The sequence below is a fragment of the Setaria viridis genome, chromosome 9, assembly GCF_005286985.2.
Source record: "Setaria viridis chromosome 9, Setaria_viridis_v4.0, whole genome shotgun sequence".
Lineage (NCBI taxonomy): Eukaryota > Viridiplantae > Streptophyta > Magnoliopsida > Poales > Poaceae > Setaria > Setaria viridis.
The window spans coordinates 42,420,027-42,436,461 of record NC_048271.2 but is presented as its reverse complement, the minus strand read 5'-3'; the positions used below and the strand labels follow the sequence as shown (position 1 = coordinate 42,436,461).

At 43.4% G+C, this 16,435-nt stretch overlaps 4 protein-coding genes across 4 annotated transcripts; all 4 read right to left on the bottom strand.

Moving 5' to 3' along the window:
• Window positions 1-457: 457 nt before the first annotated feature.
• On the bottom strand, window positions 458-3,907 carry LOC117835145 (serine/arginine-rich splicing factor SC35). The gene is made up of 8 exons (XM_034714519.2): window positions 3,716-3,907; window positions 3,554-3,632; window positions 3,378-3,457; window positions 3,229-3,295; window positions 2,033-2,104; window positions 1,200-1,358; window positions 951-1,110; window positions 458-868 (listed from the first exon to the last, which is right to left on the bottom strand). The coding sequence occupies exons 1-7, from the start codon at window positions 3,789-3,791 to the stop codon at window positions 987-989; spliced, it is 657 nt and encodes a 218-aa protein (XP_034570410.1). The 5' UTR covers window positions 3,792-3,907; the 3' UTR covers window positions 458-868; window positions 951-986.
• A 1,263-nt stretch (window positions 3,908-5,170) lies between these two features.
• On the bottom strand, window positions 5,171-6,826 carry LOC117835146 (uncharacterized). Its single transcript, XM_034714520.2, has 4 exons — window positions 6,451-6,826; window positions 6,290-6,343; window positions 5,709-5,862; window positions 5,171-5,568 (listed from the first exon to the last, which is right to left on the bottom strand). Exons 1-4 carry the CDS (start codon window positions 6,736-6,738, stop codon window positions 5,537-5,539), a joined length of 528 nt encoding a protein of 175 aa, XP_034570411.1. The 5' UTR covers window positions 6,739-6,826; the 3' UTR covers window positions 5,171-5,536.
• An 808-nt stretch (window positions 6,827-7,634) lies between these two features.
• On the bottom strand, window positions 7,635-10,756 carry LOC117840669 (uncharacterized). Its single transcript, XM_034721190.2, has 2 exons — window positions 10,061-10,756; window positions 7,635-8,178 (listed from the first exon to the last, which is right to left on the bottom strand). The coding sequence occupies exons 1-2, from the start codon at window positions 10,648-10,650 to the stop codon at window positions 8,073-8,075; spliced, it is 696 nt and encodes a 231-aa protein (XP_034577081.1). The 5' UTR covers window positions 10,651-10,756; the 3' UTR covers window positions 7,635-8,072.
• Window positions 10,757-13,094: 2,338 nt separating this feature from the next.
• On the bottom strand, window positions 13,095-15,728 carry LOC117835172 (WAT1-related protein At5g45370). Its single transcript, XM_034714552.2, has 7 exons — window positions 15,382-15,728; window positions 14,997-15,059; window positions 14,790-14,906; window positions 14,387-14,678; window positions 14,066-14,221; window positions 13,787-13,938; window positions 13,095-13,476 (listed from the first exon to the last, which is right to left on the bottom strand). Exons 1-7 carry the CDS (start codon window positions 15,657-15,659, stop codon window positions 13,317-13,319), a joined length of 1,218 nt encoding a protein of 405 aa, XP_034570443.1. The 5' UTR covers window positions 15,660-15,728; the 3' UTR covers window positions 13,095-13,316.
• Window positions 15,729-16,435: the final 707 nt, after the last annotated feature.

Here is a 16,435-nt window from a genome sequence, read left to right as displayed (position 1 = left end):
AATGCAGTCAAATAAGTATGGACCATGTGTTTAGTAATCCCTTGTGAGCATCCTGCACTTGTTATTGAAACGAGTGATTTATCTCCATCTACACCTAATACTACTAATAATCTAATCTATGGCTATATAATCTCATCTTAACATCTTGAATACAAAACCTCTTCTATTCCTCATGCTCATCATAAGCTGCACAACTCTAGGGTGACAAGGCACGTGACGTTAAGATAACTAAGATTCTTTTAATGCTGGCACTCTAGGACCTGCCCAGAGGAAGGACATAAGCAACGTGGTTATGGAATCTGCCACTCAGAACCAATTAGGGCTTCTTTGGGTAGTAGTGGATTGAAGTGGAATGGGAGGGATTGGAGGGGAAATTAGTTCATTTTAGACTCAATCCCCTTCGTTTCACTCCAATCCCCCTCTATCCAAACAAGCCCTTAAGAGCATTAGCAAACAATAAGAGCAAGCAGAAACGTGCTTGAAAGATGGTTTTAAATGATCAAGCAATCTGCCAGTCGAACCTCTCATTTGACAGACAGCAAAGGATGGCAGTGAAATGATCATCACCATCATATCCAAGGCAAACCAGCAATACTACTGTCAACTAGCATCCTTACCACTTATCAACAAAACACCTCTTCGCTCCATCATACAACTAGAGACATAAAAGTCACCGGCTATAGTAAGCATCCAATATTGAGATGACAATATATAGTACGTATGTAGCTCCCAAAGGCGGTTCAGATGTTCACAAAAAGCAGTACTGGAAGTCGAATGCAGCTACATGGAATACTCCACCATTGCCACCATATAGCTCCAGTAACCAAGCAGACAGACCTGTTTTTGCCAAAGCTCTAGTCCACTCACCCTGCACTTTAGCCAAAATCATCTTAGTAACATGCCAGTTAAAAGTGAGAAAATACAAATGATGAGAACTGTCAGATAGGCACCTCAAGCTGTCCATGTGTATGATATTCAACTTAGGCTCAAGGGCTTCCAGAACGTGGAGAGCGCTCATCCCTGGGCCTGCTAGGAGTTCCTTCATGAGAAGGTATCCTACGAGGTGAATGGCTTTTTCCATGACTAGGGCTTCTATGTGCAGGAGAGCGACTGCCGATAAGTGAGCAACGGGGTCAAATTTAATGCAGTCAGATATGGCAATACAAAAGCAGAAAATAGCATAAATCCAGAGGGCAAACCTGTTTCTGTTATGTTTCCTGTCATAATCAGGACTAACACTGCGAGTTCTGCTACGGCGACGGTGATCACTATCTCTGTACCTGTCCTGGTCATATCGTTCCCTACTTCTGCTCCGGCTTCGCCTTCTATAATCTTTGTCCCGATAATCATCTCGATACCTTCAGATTAAAAAAAAAAGAAGATTCATCTAAAATGCTATATCAAATTTAAAAGTATGAGTGACAGAGCTATCGGAGCTGAAAAGGCTTGAGCTGTATTGTTGGTCTAACTCTAACCATTAACCATAGCGTATTCATGAAAACTCCATACCAAGGCTTTGCATTAGCATATCATGGCCATGTCCTGCTAGCTTGCTTATCACAAGCTAATGCACCATTTGGACACTGGAGCAGTGATGCAATCAAACACACCACCATTTTGCAGGCGCCCTTGTTTCCCTAGGCTCTAAATCACAAGGGCAATATGTGCTCCTTACATTTATTTTCATTACATACTTTTGGTAGTGGAAGAGCATTCCTTTCTAATTGGTATCATAGTTCAAGGACACGAAGCTATACCGTACTAAAGTGCACCTATTTCATTTAGTGTAGGCTCAACTTTTGAAGAGTGAAGACTCAGTCTCTTTATCTATTGGTGGATAACACTGATTATGAGCAGCTTAGGAGAAAAATGAACTTAGCAGGCAGCAAGACAGAGTCAGTAGGGCAATGGCGGTCATAGAGAGCTTTTCCTTCAGTGTGTGCAATTCTGAAACATCACATATTCATATACAAATGGAACAGAGGGAGCATGTCATTGATAAGATTTAAATATGTAGGAGGCCATATTTTACCTCCATCTCGGACTGCGGCTTCTGAAATGACCCCTTGGCTTTGGAATTTCTTCTGTAATCCTACCCCTATGACTGCAAACATAAACAAGTAATGCATAATAAGTGAAATTGCTTTCAGAGATTTGCCATTCTATGAGCTGTATACTTAATCAACAGTAAAACAAGAGTATCAAAATGATTTACTTGATAGAGAGCAACATTCTTGTAATTGATTTTCTTAGAAAAAACACAATACTTGTTAAACTGGCATGTAAGGTAACTTTTGGGCTTCCTCCTGCTAGATGTGTAAACTAGTTCAGATTTGTATGTATACCATATAAACTCTTACATGTCATTTCTGAACTTCAGTTACACATATATAAGCAGAGTTTTGGCTATGAAATGTAATCAACCAACAAATGCAGCTACCCAACCTAACAAAAAGGCACATGAAACCAACAAACACAAACGAAATGGTAACAGGTAAAAACTTTAGCACAATTTACATCAATGACTGCTGTGTATCAACAACTAACAGTTAAAAAAGTCCATCACAAACATGCCCAAGAAATGCTTTTCAACCATTGAATATCATCAACCTAGACATCTGGGATGCTTCGACAGATTGAACAACCCAATCTATCATTATGAAAGTAAAGAGGAGTTAACAATCTTTTAATTGTGAAACTTAACACCAAGAAATAAGTCTCACATAGCCATATCCTTATGCAGACATGTGATTTCCTGTCTACCTTTCGAATAGACTGTTGCAGGCATGAAACAGCCTAGCTAAATTAGGTGGTTAGTGTTTATAAGTTATTGGCATTACTATGGATGGCTAACATTTCAACCACACTAGAAATTACAATGCATTTTTATAAAGGTTGAGAAAAAAATGAAGATAACTTGATAGCAGATCAAGTAACATCAGAATTCAGAAAACCCAAACAGAAAACTGAAGTCATACTTGTAAGAATCAATACCTAATTCAACTATATATAACCATCTAAATGCGTAAAGCCACAATGATCAGTACCCTTAATCTCTCAGATATTAAAATACAAACTTTACATCTATCTGTTCGTTCTACTGTAGGGCATCAGCTAATACTACAGACGTAGCCAACATCACCCGTACTTCTGCTGCATCAATGTAATTCAATAAATAATTTAATCAGTACACAAACTAGGTCGTAGACGTAGAGTGTGAGATCTTACATCTTTTCAGAATTGGGCCCGTACTTGGCAAACTGCACCATGATCGCCCTCCCATCCACCTTCCTCCCTGCACCAGAAAGAATAATGGGAACACAAGTCACATGAGAGTCTCAAAGACTGAAACAGATTTAAGTTTTCCCTTCGCTCACCATCAAGCCCATCGACGGCATCCTGCGCCTCGCCCTCATAGTTGTACCTCACGAACGCGAACCCACGCGAATCTCCAGTCCTGCAAGCGAACAAATAGGCATAAGCATCGTCCCCTACGCACAAAATAACTCCAAATTTATCCTCCTATTCGAGGCAGAAATTACAATGGGTCCACCTGCGGTCGCGCGGGATGTAGATGTCGACGACATCGCCGTAGCGGTCGAAGAGCGGGAAGAGGTCGTCGGCCGTAGTGCCTGCAGCAGGGGTTCACCGGAGAGGTGAGGAAACGCGGCGTTTGGGAACGCGCTGGAGTGGGTCGGGGAGCGAGGTTGCTTACGGAAGGAGACGTTGAGGACGAGGAGGGAGAAGGTGTCGCGGTTCTCCGGCCGCCCGGAGCGCCTGAAGTGCGACATCACCGCCGGAGACGGTGCCGGCCGGGAGGAAGGCGGCGGGGCCGTGGGGTTATGGTCAGGGGTTTGGGAGTTGGGACGGGGTGAATGGTCAGGTTGGCCCCTGGCCCCCTAGAAAAATAGATTTTGCCAAGTAAATTTATTTCGGCGTGTTTACTTTCCACAATTTGCCCAAAACTGTAAATTTTGCAGATTGTGCCATGCTATATTTTCAATATTGAAAAAGTATATTTTTCATCCTTCAAGTATTGCAAAAGTGTGGTATTCCCTTCCATTTTATTTGGTGCAAATCTACCCTTAAACTAAATCGGAAGCATCCTCACCTTAGTTTAACAATAATTTAGTACCGTCTAATGATAATTTATATAACATAATCATCTAACGAATCTCTACTTAGCGATGTAATATGCTTCCACGAGGATATAGAGCTCAAAAAAAATTCAATAAATTCTCTAAATTAGCTACCCCATAAAAACTTTATCGAAAAATTAACGTATGGAAACGATCCATACCGAAATATTATTGATCGACTCAAGGCTATGAAATAATTAGTACGATGATGATTACATGGTCTAAACTGATATGATATGACACTAAACCTTTGTTAAACAAGGTGGGGATGATAAATGCATTGGTTTAGTTAGTTAAGGTGATTTGCATCAAATTAAACATCAGGGATGAATGCCACACTTTTGCAATACTTGAGGGATGAAAAATACATGTTCCCTTCAATATCTATAAGATTGGCTATATACCCACAACTACACTCAGTATGTCATTAGATTAATTTATAGATTGGAGTACTCCCCCTTTCCAGTAATTTTGACTTTTTCCAGTAATTTTGACTTTTTTAGATACATATATTTTGTTACATAGATATAACGTATATCAAAATCTATGTATCTAGAAAAGCAAAAAAGATCTACAATTTAGAACTAACGGAGTACTTTATAATTTTAAAGTGGCATTAGTAAAAGCATATAACAATGCCACACCTATTTTTGTTTGTTATACTGAAAATCCTTAATTATTTAGGTGTTTCTTATTCATTAATTATTAAATTAAGTTCGCCTAAGTAAGTTCTTAGAATTTCTCAAACCTTATTCCTACAATTCAATTCAAATGTTCGACAAGTTCATTTGAAATTCTGATGTAATTATCTGAAATTGCTCTGATAAAATGGCATCATATAAATATTACTGCCTTTTACCAAATATAAATTGATGGGAGCCTTTCCTTTGAATGTAAAAACAGTTAGTTTCCTTTAACATCGTTTGTAAAAACTTTTACAAGGTTATTGCTTGAAGAAAATAGAAGTTTCTGTAAATAAACTCTTTCAATCACAACTATCTCCTGAAATCTTACTACTACTTGCTTTAGTATTGATAACTCAAAAATGAAATGTCTGCGTTTCAGGATGTAATAATGCTCTGATAGCTGTTATTTTGAGTACAAGAATAAGTTATTCAGCACCGTATTTTTTAGATTAAGAAAATATCTGATCTTGAACATTCATATGTGAATGTCTGCGACCATAAAGAAACAAATCTGACCACATAGCCATAAATTACACGAGTACTTAGCCTATTCAGCACCGTATATATCTCGGTAAAAAAAATGTACTTCGTAGAGCCGCATATTGTGCTTGTACAAGTTCTCAAATAGGAGGAACTGTCTTCACGCAAGGACCCTGCCTCGATCGTAAAGACTTCCTAGGGCACTCATTGGCTAGTGCAGTAGTGCGTATGTCAAGAATCAGATGGTTCAGCTTCGCCTTCATCTGCAAGGACCAAAGAAAGAGCAAATCGGGAGGACGACATTCTTCAGTTGGCAAGAACGGCCTAATCCTTGTAGCTCTGCACGAAATGAATTACGGGTTTCTGTAAATGGATTGAAGGGTAAAAATGCAGCATTATCCACCTTGCACATGAGACTGGAATCCGCAGGTGGTGAGGTGATTCGCGAGTTTCTCGCCCAGCTGCTTCTGCCAATCTTTGGTCGCCTTCGCTTCGGGTGTCGTCCACACGACGGCGGTCGCCTTCTCAACATCAACCGCGGCTGCAGCAACCTCAGGCTGCAAGAACGGCCAGTTGAGTTTCAGTTACTTCTGATGTATGGGTTAGGAATCACAGAGCAGAACTGATGGATTAGCACATAGGCTGATACAAGCATGAGAGCAAGCCGTGTATGCAAGTGCTGGTTTTACAGATGCATCGTTGAAATTATATTATCCACAATGCGCAGGACATCATGGGCAACCACATTGATGGTTCTGCGCTGCCTCAAAACACAAACAACGTGTGCGGAACTTTGAGCGACTCAAATACAGTGGAGAAGAAAACATTGCACAGATTGCAGCTGACCCTTTCTTTTTGCCCTTTTCTTTTTACTCTTGAAGTGTATGAGCAGCAGCATCGTTCAAATGCGCCTGCTGTTGTATTTGTCTCAAAAGTTGAAGCGGAATCACCAGGCCGCACGGTACGAAGATGCAAGCACCGTACCTGGTTCTCGAGGATCCGCTTGACCTTGGCAGCGCATCCGCTGCACGACATCCCCTGCACGCGAACAAGGCACGCAGCAGCTCATAACCTGACGGACATCGCCCATAGGAACCAAATCGTAGCAGCATAGCAACCAACAGTGGCATGTGCAGGAGCGTTACCCCGACATGGAGCACGATGGCGTCGGCGTCGCCGTCCGATGGCTCGGCCTCACCCAGAGCCGCCACAGCCGCGGAGGCCGCTGCAGCGCCGGCGCCGGAGTCGTCCCCGCCTCCCCTGCCGCCGCCACCCGCGGAGAAGCGGCCCCCACCGCCGCCCCCGCTGGTGGAGGAGGAAGGAGCGGAGATGGAGGCGAACCCGCCGCCGGAGCGCGCCAGGGCAGCCAGGAGGATGGGCCTCCCCGCGGCGGGGAGAGGGCGGGGCACCCTCGTAACTACCGCAGCCTCCATTGCTGCTCTGCTCTGCTACAAGCAGTTTAATCCTAATGGCGCTTCTTGGCGGCGGCGTCGCGCGTTATATCCATTCGATTCGATTTGTTTTTGGGCCTTCTCCGAACCAGAGGGTAAAATTGTATAAACACCCCCATAAGTCACTTGAGGTTTGATATTCACCCCATAAGTTATTTTGTTGCGGATGCCCACCACCTACTTATTATTGTTACGAAAACCACCCCAGTGTTCACATGCTTAACCGAATCAACCCGTTTTTTTCCAATGTACAGCCACCACAAGACAAACTAGTCGAGTCAAACTATGTCCAAGTGCTTGCATTAAAATTATTCACATGTTGCATTGATATTTTTTTTTTATAAATAGCAAAATTCAGTGTAACAATATTTGAGCTCTGATTAGCAATTTTATTTGTCGAATCTCATAAAAAATGTCGATACTATACTCGTAGAAGTATCTAATCTTAATTATGACCATTGATGGCTCGAAATTTATAAAAACATGTTGAATCGCATATGGGGGTGTATGCGCAAAAAACTGAGTGGACGGGTGGGTATTTGTAATAAAATGACCTACGTGGGCAATGTCAAACTCCAAGTGAATTATGGGGGTGTTTTTCAGGGTCGTGGGTAGTGAACTCGTGGTCTTCGTCCGTGCATCACGTGGCCCATTACACGCCATTAGACCGTACCCAAAAAACAGCGCTGGCCGTGAGCACTATGTAGGCAAACCGCAGGGAGTGCATGACGGAGCAAATTCATAGCATCGGATGGAATTTCGTAGCAACAGCAAACTAAGAGTACGTTAATGGGATGATTCAACCAATTTACTTATATCATATGGTTCATTCAGAATAATGAATGTGGGATAACCTCATCCTGGATGAGTTGTTATAATTCACCCAACCAAACAAAAAGATCCTTATTATTTTGAATCATTTCATATATAAATCAAATGATACGACCAACCAAACACAAAACAGGCGCACAATCTCTCTAATCAGCAGTACTAATCAGTCAGCAGACGATAGACAAATCTCAAAAGGAACTTGGACGGCAACAGCTCGGCTGGACAGGAACGCCAACGAGTGCCGAGCCCTTCCTGGTCTGGCCTTGCAGCAAAACATGCCTCAGGCGCAGTCAGCCATCTAAATTCACAACTGCACTTCGTATCAAAGGCACAAAAATTCTTACAGATACTTCAACATTGGTTGTTTATTCAGTAACTTGAAACAAGGCGGGTCTGCCAGCATAGTCATCGATCCCTTGTCTGCATCCCACTTCATGGCAGGATCCTCTCATGGTCGCAGTGCAGCAGGACCAAGTCAAGTACTATCAAGCTTCCAGCTTCTTCTTCGAGCGGCGCTGCAGAGAGACCTTCCTTGACTTCTGTTTCAAGGCTATACCCACCTTCTTCTTCGGGGGAGAGTGTCTCACCCTCCTAATAAAAAGAATCATAGCATGAACATGAATCAGAATGAGCATGGCATATATAAACAAGCCTACCATATGTTGCCGTTAGGGATGCAAGATTTCTTTTCTTTGCATCATTGGTTTGACCCGACTCTTCTAAATGCACTAATCCAGATTTCAGAGCAAGAAAGAAGAGCAAATTAGATACCTGCTTGCATCCCTAGTTGCCATTCCTTCTCGCATTCATTACGGATGCACCAAAAATATATAAAGAAAAGGCATCCAATTCCAGGAATGCACCAATAAAAATGAAAAGGTGCTCTCCTACTGAGTATAAAACATTATAACCAGTTATCTTCTCAGGTATCAACATCAGGGGTGCAACAACAGACTGGCACTCAAACTACCAAGAAGAGGAGACCCTGACCAAAGGCAATCGCTCAAAAAAAGGTTCTAGGACAACTCAACATAGTATCGCAACACCATCATGTGGCACCAAATTCAACAAAAAGGCACACATGGGAGACAAGTCAGAATTATTCTTGGATTTGGATCTCCAGCTTTGTGAATTAGGAAGAGAAAGCACTTTAAAGAAGTGGACTACAGAGAAGTGTGATCAAGAAACAAGGTGATTAATTTCCCAACTTGATTGCATAATAATGTACTTATAGAAAATCACCTTTGCTAGAACAAAGGAAACCCTTATCATGGTCCATTATCTTACACTAGGAATGTACAACTTCAATGATGGATATTATGCAACAATTGTCTTCAGACATGGAAGAAGCCAAGATAGTAAGTTGGAATAGCATTTTACAACATTACATTTGATTAGTACAGGTATGATCAGAGAAACAAGATCTTCCACTAGTGCTTTGAATTCCAGTTTTTGAATTCAACATTTTGCTGAATGCAACTTCATTGTTTGATCCAATCAAGGACTGACCATGCCAAGAAAGAGCCCAGTAACATAGCGAATCAACCCACTTCAAAGGTGAAACGTATACAATTTTACACTATCAGGGTTGGCTTTGATTATTTTACAAGCATTAGCTATTAGGAAATTCAATAGTTATAACCACACCACATTTAATTCACCTATTTCATCTTCATGTGGTTAACCATTAACATCTGACATGGCAGAAAAACACGAAGTTTAAAAGAGTGATCAGATCAACCAAAGAGGTTAAAACTTGTGAAACTTTAAAATTGACTGCACACAAAAGACTGCACTAAAAATGGCAGATTTTACAACGTAATTTCACATATATGCTTCTAAATCTTATGCTGGCGGACTGTTGTCTGCTTATAACCATTTGTCAAAATACACCCCTTTTATTATCACTTCCAGCAAGAACGCTGATTGCGTCTTGCATGCACTCGACTGATTTCATGGGTGCCCTCATGCTCAAATGCCTGCATGAACATGCTGGTGTGCATACAAGTGGATTGGGGATGCATCTTGCATGCACTCAACTAATTTCATGGGTGCCCTCATGCTCAAGTGCCTGCACGAACATGCTGGTGCGCGCACAACCTCATGCTCAAGTGCCTGCACGAACATGCTGGTGCGCGCACAAGTGGATTGGGGATGTGGATGCACAAACTCGAGAGCAACCGAGCAGCCAAATCCTTCATGTACTTTGAAGCATACATAAAAGCCATTGAAAAATGAGTGATGGAAAACATCATTTTTGCATCGGCACCTGTTACTTCATATGATCACAACATGTGCAACTTTGCGCATATAAGATTCTAGATTCTACATAAGGGTAACTGGAATTGAGTGCTGAAAACCCAATTGCCACATTACCCTTTAGATCTGTTATTTCTAAGATTCTAGATTTCTAGGAACAAACATTTCATTAGTCACTGAGAGTAGAGTGACATAGAGATGCTCAGGTGCTCACCTAGGTTTCTCGGTAGCCAGCTGCATTCCGCTCCACGGGAATTTGGACCCCTCCTCCCCAGCTCCTTCCTTAGCCTTGGCGCGTCCTCTCCTCCTCTGGTCCAGCCTCCCTGGGTTCCCGTACACGACCTTGCCACACCCAGCTCTGGAGAAACCCTCCCTGTCGTCCTCCATCCAGTGCTTCCCCTTCCCCTCCCTCTGCCCCTCCGCCTCGGCGCCCTCCACCGCCTTCCTCCTGGCGGCGGCGGCACTGGCCTTCCGCTCCCGCTCCCCGAGGATGACCCCAATGGGGAAGAGATCGGGGGAGACCGTGAGCGGGGCCCGCAGCGTGACGTAGGCCTTCTTGTAGTCGGGCTTGGCGGCGAGGTAGGGGCCCCGGCGGAGCTTCTTGCCCTCCATGTTGAGGGTGCGGACCTCGGCGACGGAGAAGCCGTACATGGACTCGAGGCAGCGGCGGATGTCCACCTTGGAGGCGGAGGGGACGGTCCGAACGGCGAACTCCTGCACGGACGAGAGCGGGGCCGGTGGCAGCATGAGCTTGAGAGGGAGGTTGGCGAAGTGGATCACGCGGCGGCCCAGCCGGCTCCCCATGGCTGCCGAGCGGCGGCGAGGGTTGGTCGGGTCGTGGCGGCGGAGGGTTTAGGCGGGCGGCGGCGGATCGGTGGAGTGGGGAGGGGACTTCAATTGGTTCGCCACCAGCAGGCCGATGGACGAAATGGTGGTGGTGGATCTTCGAAGCGTTCAGTAAACAGGGCCACCAGAAAGCCCAACTAGTTCCAAGGCCACTCTGGGTCCATTTTGTTGCAACAACAATGCATGGAGGCCCAGGAGCAAGCGGTCTACTCAAGTGGGTTACGGGCTTACGGCCCACTCCGGTCAGTTGAGTTGGCGAAATTCATTGGTGGGCTGGGCGGCAGTACATCATGGGTCCTACCCAACCCAACTCTAACTTTTCTTTTTCCTTTTTGTGCTGCCCCTATCTTTTATATACTTTGGTAGAGGACTCGACTCTTTTTTACTCCCCTCTCCATTTCCTTTTGTTTCTTTTCTTTTATTTTTTGACAGGCCTTTTGTTTTCTTATGAGATAATCACTGTTTTCTAACATTTTTTTTTCTCTTTTTGATATTTATATTATGTTTCTCATAGCTTTCTCATGAAATGCATATATGTTTGTACTTGTCACATGAAACTCATGCTGGTAAGTTTGTCATCAAATTATTTTTGCATGGACAAACATTTTTAAGCCGTGCATGATGCAGGTGGTACAGTATACATCTTTATGTTGACGTCTGCTCAAAAGGTCGTCAAACAAACTGGCCCGGAGACGGAGAGATTCAAACATAACGATAGCATATCCTCTCAGTCTCTCCCTCACCAAAAAGAAAATGGAAAAAAAAGCATGTGGTGCACATGCAACTTTAGCACGATCCAAAAGGTATTCTGCTTTCTCTAGCCGTAAACTAATCAGGAACACTGTTCCCTAATCCAGTTTTATGCCAAACTGGAGTTGGAGCGGCAAAAAGGACAATTTGTGCCATGGGAGTCAACATTTCCAGCTTGGCACCTACGTGAAATTACCACTGTGTCCCTCGCACTCTGCTAGCCACGAATCACAGCTGCAGTGCCTAACGCCGTTGAGCCCAAGTAGGCAAGTATACAGGTTTCAGCATCACAAGAAACACAACTAATTGTGCTAAGCTCAGTTCGCTCCTCTTCCAATATTCAAATTTCCATTGTTACTAATCTATTTTCCTTGCTAACTGAAATGCCTAGCGTTTTGACATTTATTCAATTCATTAGGTATCAAACACTAAAAAAAAAAGACACTCTCCCATGGACCGATCGATTTATGAAATGACCAGTCCAAGATCGAGAAAATAGAATGGTCAAAACGGTAACAAGCTGTTTTTTTAGCCATTTGGGCACTTGATCTTATTGTTGGACCAGTGGGATAGTAGATTACACAAATGGGTTGTGCGTGCAGCAAAAATTCAATGTAAATAATGTATTGACTTAGAAGCGTCAAAATAAATATTTCTGATGACCATCTAATAAATGATCCGGTATCTTTTCAAACTAAATCTTTCTTGTTGAATCATTTTTTCCTTGCGTCCTTCTATGTTTAAGAGCTCTCCCATGAGGACGTCTTGGTCACAGTTCAGGAAGTAAAAAAAGAGCATCTGGGTCCACTGCCATTTGACTATGACCACCTCTCTTGCACTTTCAACAGATTAGTTTGCGTACCATTTTTCAAACTAAGAATCAAATAACAAAGATAGGCTGCATAAAGCAACAAGGACCTTCGTATATGATATATTTCTTTCTTCCTATCCATTCAATCATTTTGCATTGAATATATGCGCTAGGTGCCAAGACAAAAATCAGGCAAATTATTGTTGCTTGTGAAGCTTGCAAGTCATGCTGTCATTAAAAAGAAATTAAACAAATATACATGGGGCTTTCGGCTTTGTACTTTGAGGGTTTGTTTGCATAAACCCATTTCCTGCAAAATATATACGGGATTGCAGGGGAAAATGAACCAATTTTCACCTCAAAGCCGCCAGGCTTTCGGCTTTGTACTTTGAGGGTTTGTTTGCATAAACCCATTTCCTGCAAAATATATATGGGATTGCAGTGAAAAATAAACCAATTTTCACCTCAAAGCCCCCAAAACATGTGGATTGGAGGCGATTATTATGTTTTGCAATCAGACATGAAGCCAGTGGTACCACTCTAGAAAACAAGAGATTGCACAATCTTATTGTATTTTAGGGTGATTGGTGGTTTGAAGAAAAGGGGGAGCAAAAGGTAAATGGCATGGACTATGATACTTGATTTGGAAAGAATTTTAAGCCCTGATCCCTCAAGGGAGCTGACTATTATTTGCTCAGTCGGTTGTGCTCTTTGGTAGAGTTGAGGGCGGGCGGGCTGCCCTGGTAGGGACATTCTACCCTCTATCCCCTATGAAGTATGCAATGTGTGCTTTGGTTACTATATTCTATTAGAACATATTATCAAAACAAATATACAAGAATACAAAAAAAATTTCAGGATAAATCTATAAATGTGAATTTTGCTGTTGTCCGGAGAAAAGAATTGAGACAACCATTTGCTGAAATAAATCTATACATGTGACCTTTGCTGTTATCTTGGAGAAAACAATTGAGACAACCATTTGCTGAAATAAATCTATACATGTGACTTTTGCTGTTGTCCTGGAGAAAACAACTGAGACAACCATTTGATACACTGAGATTTAAGGATCCATGAAGGAACTTTCCTGTGTCTTGGGGACTCTTGGAGGTCCAAGAAGAAGAGGGTTCAAACAACCATCACTCGAAGTTCGCCGTGCTTCATTGTAGCGAGCCCAAGTAACAATGTATAGACCAGCAATTATAAAGACTCCCCCAATAATGCTGGAAGAAGTAGAATACAAGCGTACAAGGTTAGGACCGATTCTAGTTTGTTACATAATAAGTTCATTGAGGTTATAAGGAGAGAAGAAAGAATATCAACAAATATATCTGTAAAAACTTCACCAGTTTTATGTTTCATCAAGCACCACAAATGTTGTTTATTTCGCTTGAAAGAGTATCATGCAACAACTGATAAAAACATATATGCAAACCAGTTCAAAGGATCCAAGGGTTGAAAAATAACCCAATAACAATGTTTTCAAACAGCAAATTTTGGCAAAATTATATATGGCAGTGTGTTGAATCAAACCTTCCGACATAAACTGGATCACCAAGAAAAATAGTTGAGAGGATAGTGGAACATGCTGGTTGGAGTGGATTATAGAGAGAAACTAGAGAAGGTCCGAGAATTTTGTTTGCCCACGTCATGGTCGCATAGCACATACAAGAAGCAACAATTCCCTGAATGTGCAAGTAATTAAGAATTTGGTCAGATAACCAGGACAGGTTCCTAAATCTTAGCATCACTGCGATGCATTATGCAAGTGATCGATGCAGTCTTGGCAATAAGGCATATAGAGATACTTACAGCATATAGAATAGCTATGATCTCTGTTTTTGTCAATGCCCACTCATGGAGCCCATTGGTTGCAAGTACTCCAGTTAACACCATAAAGATGGAGGCAAAAAAATATGAATAAGCTGTCAAGGACAAGCTTGCAGGATATTTTATCATCACAGGAGCCTGTAACAGTTACGGAAGAAAAGGACACTAATTTGTATCAATCATGTATACTGGCATTCCTATCTTGTTGATGGGTAAGAGCACATAAGAAAGGGTCTGGCCAATAAACATTAAACGCACAAGAGCAAATGCAGGATTAAGTGCAAACTCTAGAATTTACATTACCTGTATGACTAGATAAACAGCCACCAATGAGCAGTTTCCAATAAGGCACAACACACCAAGATGCCATGTTTCTACACCATACTCCAGCATGGTTGATGTTAACCACTGGACCAGATAGGGAGTGCTGCTCCATGTGCCTGGAGTAACAATACCATTTGCCGTATTGGTGCCTCCCGAACCAATCAAGGATGGACCTCTATACAAAGCCATCAGAATGGCACCAGAGACGCATACAACTGTGCCGAGAACTTTGAGGATGCCGTCTTTCGTGGAGATGTTGATAGCTTCAACGCTGAATGCAGGATTAACACCCAAATTGGTGGCAATTCAGGGGTGACAAGTCAGTGAGATAATGAGCGTCGAATCCTGAATTTCCAATCAAATTGAGTGTTATGGTAGTCACCCGACAATCGCAGCCAAGACAAATGTGATCACTGGTATGGAGGGCTGGAAAGCAGCGGCATAGGAAGCATTGGTGTTGTGGAGGCCGACCAGGAAGAGGAGCGGGTTCGCATAGAGCCTGCAGAAATTGAGTGTTTTGTGCAATTTCCAGGGGTTAACTGAATTGCTGCCTCATGATGAGCATAGGAAGGAAGGAATTAGCTAGTACCCAGTGAAGCCAAGAAGAGCAAAGGAGGCGAGGAGCTGAGGGGTCACCGGAGGCCTCTCCCTTCTGCAACAAGGGGAACCAAGATCATGGCAAGCATCGAAGGTAGTATAATTTACTAATTACGTATCGCGTATCTGCAGTTATATCAGTAATTATGTATTCCTTGTCTCCAGCAATGTCATCGATTTGGAGTTAAACTCACGGTTTAATTTGATTCATTTCTACTCCTAATTCGGTTCAGTAGTATCGCAGCGCACTCTCTCTTTTGGTGCTAGCTACTGAAATGATGGTAAATTCACCACTGAAACGATGGTAAATTCAGAAGAAAAGGAAATTAGTCGCAGCGAGAAAAGCAAGCGGAGAGCAGAGAGAAGCAGCGGGGCACCTCTCGCGGAGGAAGGCGACGGGGGCGAGGACGGCGAGCGCGACGAGGTCGCGGTAGACGCAGAAGACGACCTGGTTCATGCCCACGTCGAGCATGGCCTTGGTGAGGACGTGGTAGCCGCTGTAGGCGAGCTGGACGAAGGCCATCCCGGCGTGCGCCCGCCACGCGTCCTTGTTGTCAGCCAGGGCACTCAGCAGCCGCCGCCTGATCGCGCTCCACGGCGGCGAGCGCCGCCGCTTGAGCAGCGGCGTCGGCCCGTCGTCTCCCTCCTCCCCCATCTTCCGGTTCTCCTCTGCTCTGCGCGTCTGCAGCAGCGCTGATTCGATTCGCTCTTGGCTTGCCTGAAATAAAATATCTCCCGTTAAGTGCTGGAGAACCATTAAGAGCAACTCCATTAAGAGCAACTCTAAGAGTATCTAAAAAATTCTTCCCTAAAATTATGTATTGGGGTTCTCTCAAAAAAAATTTCTTCCAAAAACATATCAGTCCACAGTATATCGCTAATAAATAGCCCTCAATATTTCAAACACATGCCATGTCATCGTATTGGGCCCATCGGAAGGGACACGCGGGCGTGTGGGAATCAGGATTGGGGGAGGAACGCCAACGCTAAAATATACGCGGTGGCAGGCTATTTTTTAGCGTCGCTAAAAAATTAGGGAAGGTTTAGGTGGATTGTTGGAATTCATTTTTTCTCTTTTTTTTCCTAAAATGGGTATTGGGGGTAAGATTAGCAGCCTCTTGGAGTTGCTCTAACAAATAGCCGAGGGAATACATGCGAAAATCGTGGAGGAAAACGGAAAAGGACCCGGCTCGAAGCTATTGGCCAGATGGGTCGCGCTCGGCACTAACCCGGTACTAGCCCGATTTGACCTGACCCGACTATATCCGGCACTTCAGATCAGATGGCTTATCCATACCGTGCCGGGTCGGCACTGCGTGCCGAACTGTCGGGTCCAGGCCCGGCACTATAGCTTGTTATCGTGCTGGGCTAGCACAATGGCACGGTAGTGCCTTGCCGGGCTAGGCACTGTAGGCTAGTCACCGCTCAACC

Excerpts from the sequence above, each read along its gene's own strand:
- LOC117835145 (XM_034714519.2), bottom strand. The coding sequence starts at position 3,791 with ATGTCGCACTTCAGGCGCTCCGGGCGGCCGGAGAACCGCGACACCTTC. Across the intron at positions 3,633-3,715 it reads CGTCCTCAACGTCTCCTTCC|GCACTACGGCCGACGACCTC; the intron begins GTAAGCAACCTC and ends CCCCTGCTGCAG. Across the intron at positions 1,111-1,199 it reads AGGAAACATAACAGAAACAG|TCGCTCTCCTGCACATAGAA; the intron begins GTTTGCCCTCTG and ends ACTTATCGGCAG.
- LOC117835146 (XM_034714520.2), bottom strand. The coding sequence starts at position 6,738 with ATGGAGGCTGCGGTAGTTACGAGGGTGCCCCGCCCTCTCCCCGCCGCG. Across the intron at positions 5,863-6,289 it reads AGCGGATCCTCGAGAACCAG|CCTGAGGTTGCTGCAGCCGC; the intron begins GTACGGTGCTTG and ends CCGTTCTTGCAG. Across the intron at positions 5,569-5,708 it reads ATTCCAGTCTCATGTGCAAG|ATGAAGGCGAAGCTGAACCA; the intron begins GTGGATAATGCT and ends TGGTCCTTGCAG.
- LOC117840669 (XM_034721190.2), bottom strand. The coding sequence starts at position 10,650 with ATGGGGAGCCGGCTGGGCCGCCGCGTGATCCACTTCGCCAACCTCCCT. Across the intron at positions 8,179-10,060 it reads CTGGCTACCGAGAAACCTAG|GAGGGTGAGACACTCTCCCC; the intron begins GTGAGCACCTGA and ends TCTTTTTATTAG.
- LOC117835172 (XM_034714552.2), bottom strand. The coding sequence starts at position 15,659 with ATGGGGGAGGAGGGAGACGACGGGCCGACGCCGCTGCTCAAGCGGCGG. Across the intron at positions 14,907-14,996 it reads GCTCTTCTTGGCTTCACTGG|GCTCTATGCGAACCCGCTCC; the intron begins GTACTAGCTAAT and ends CAATTTCTGCAG. Across the intron at positions 14,222-14,386 it reads CTGTTTATCTAGTCATACAG|GCTCCTGTGATGATAAAATA; the intron begins GTAATGTAAATT and ends TAACTGTTACAG.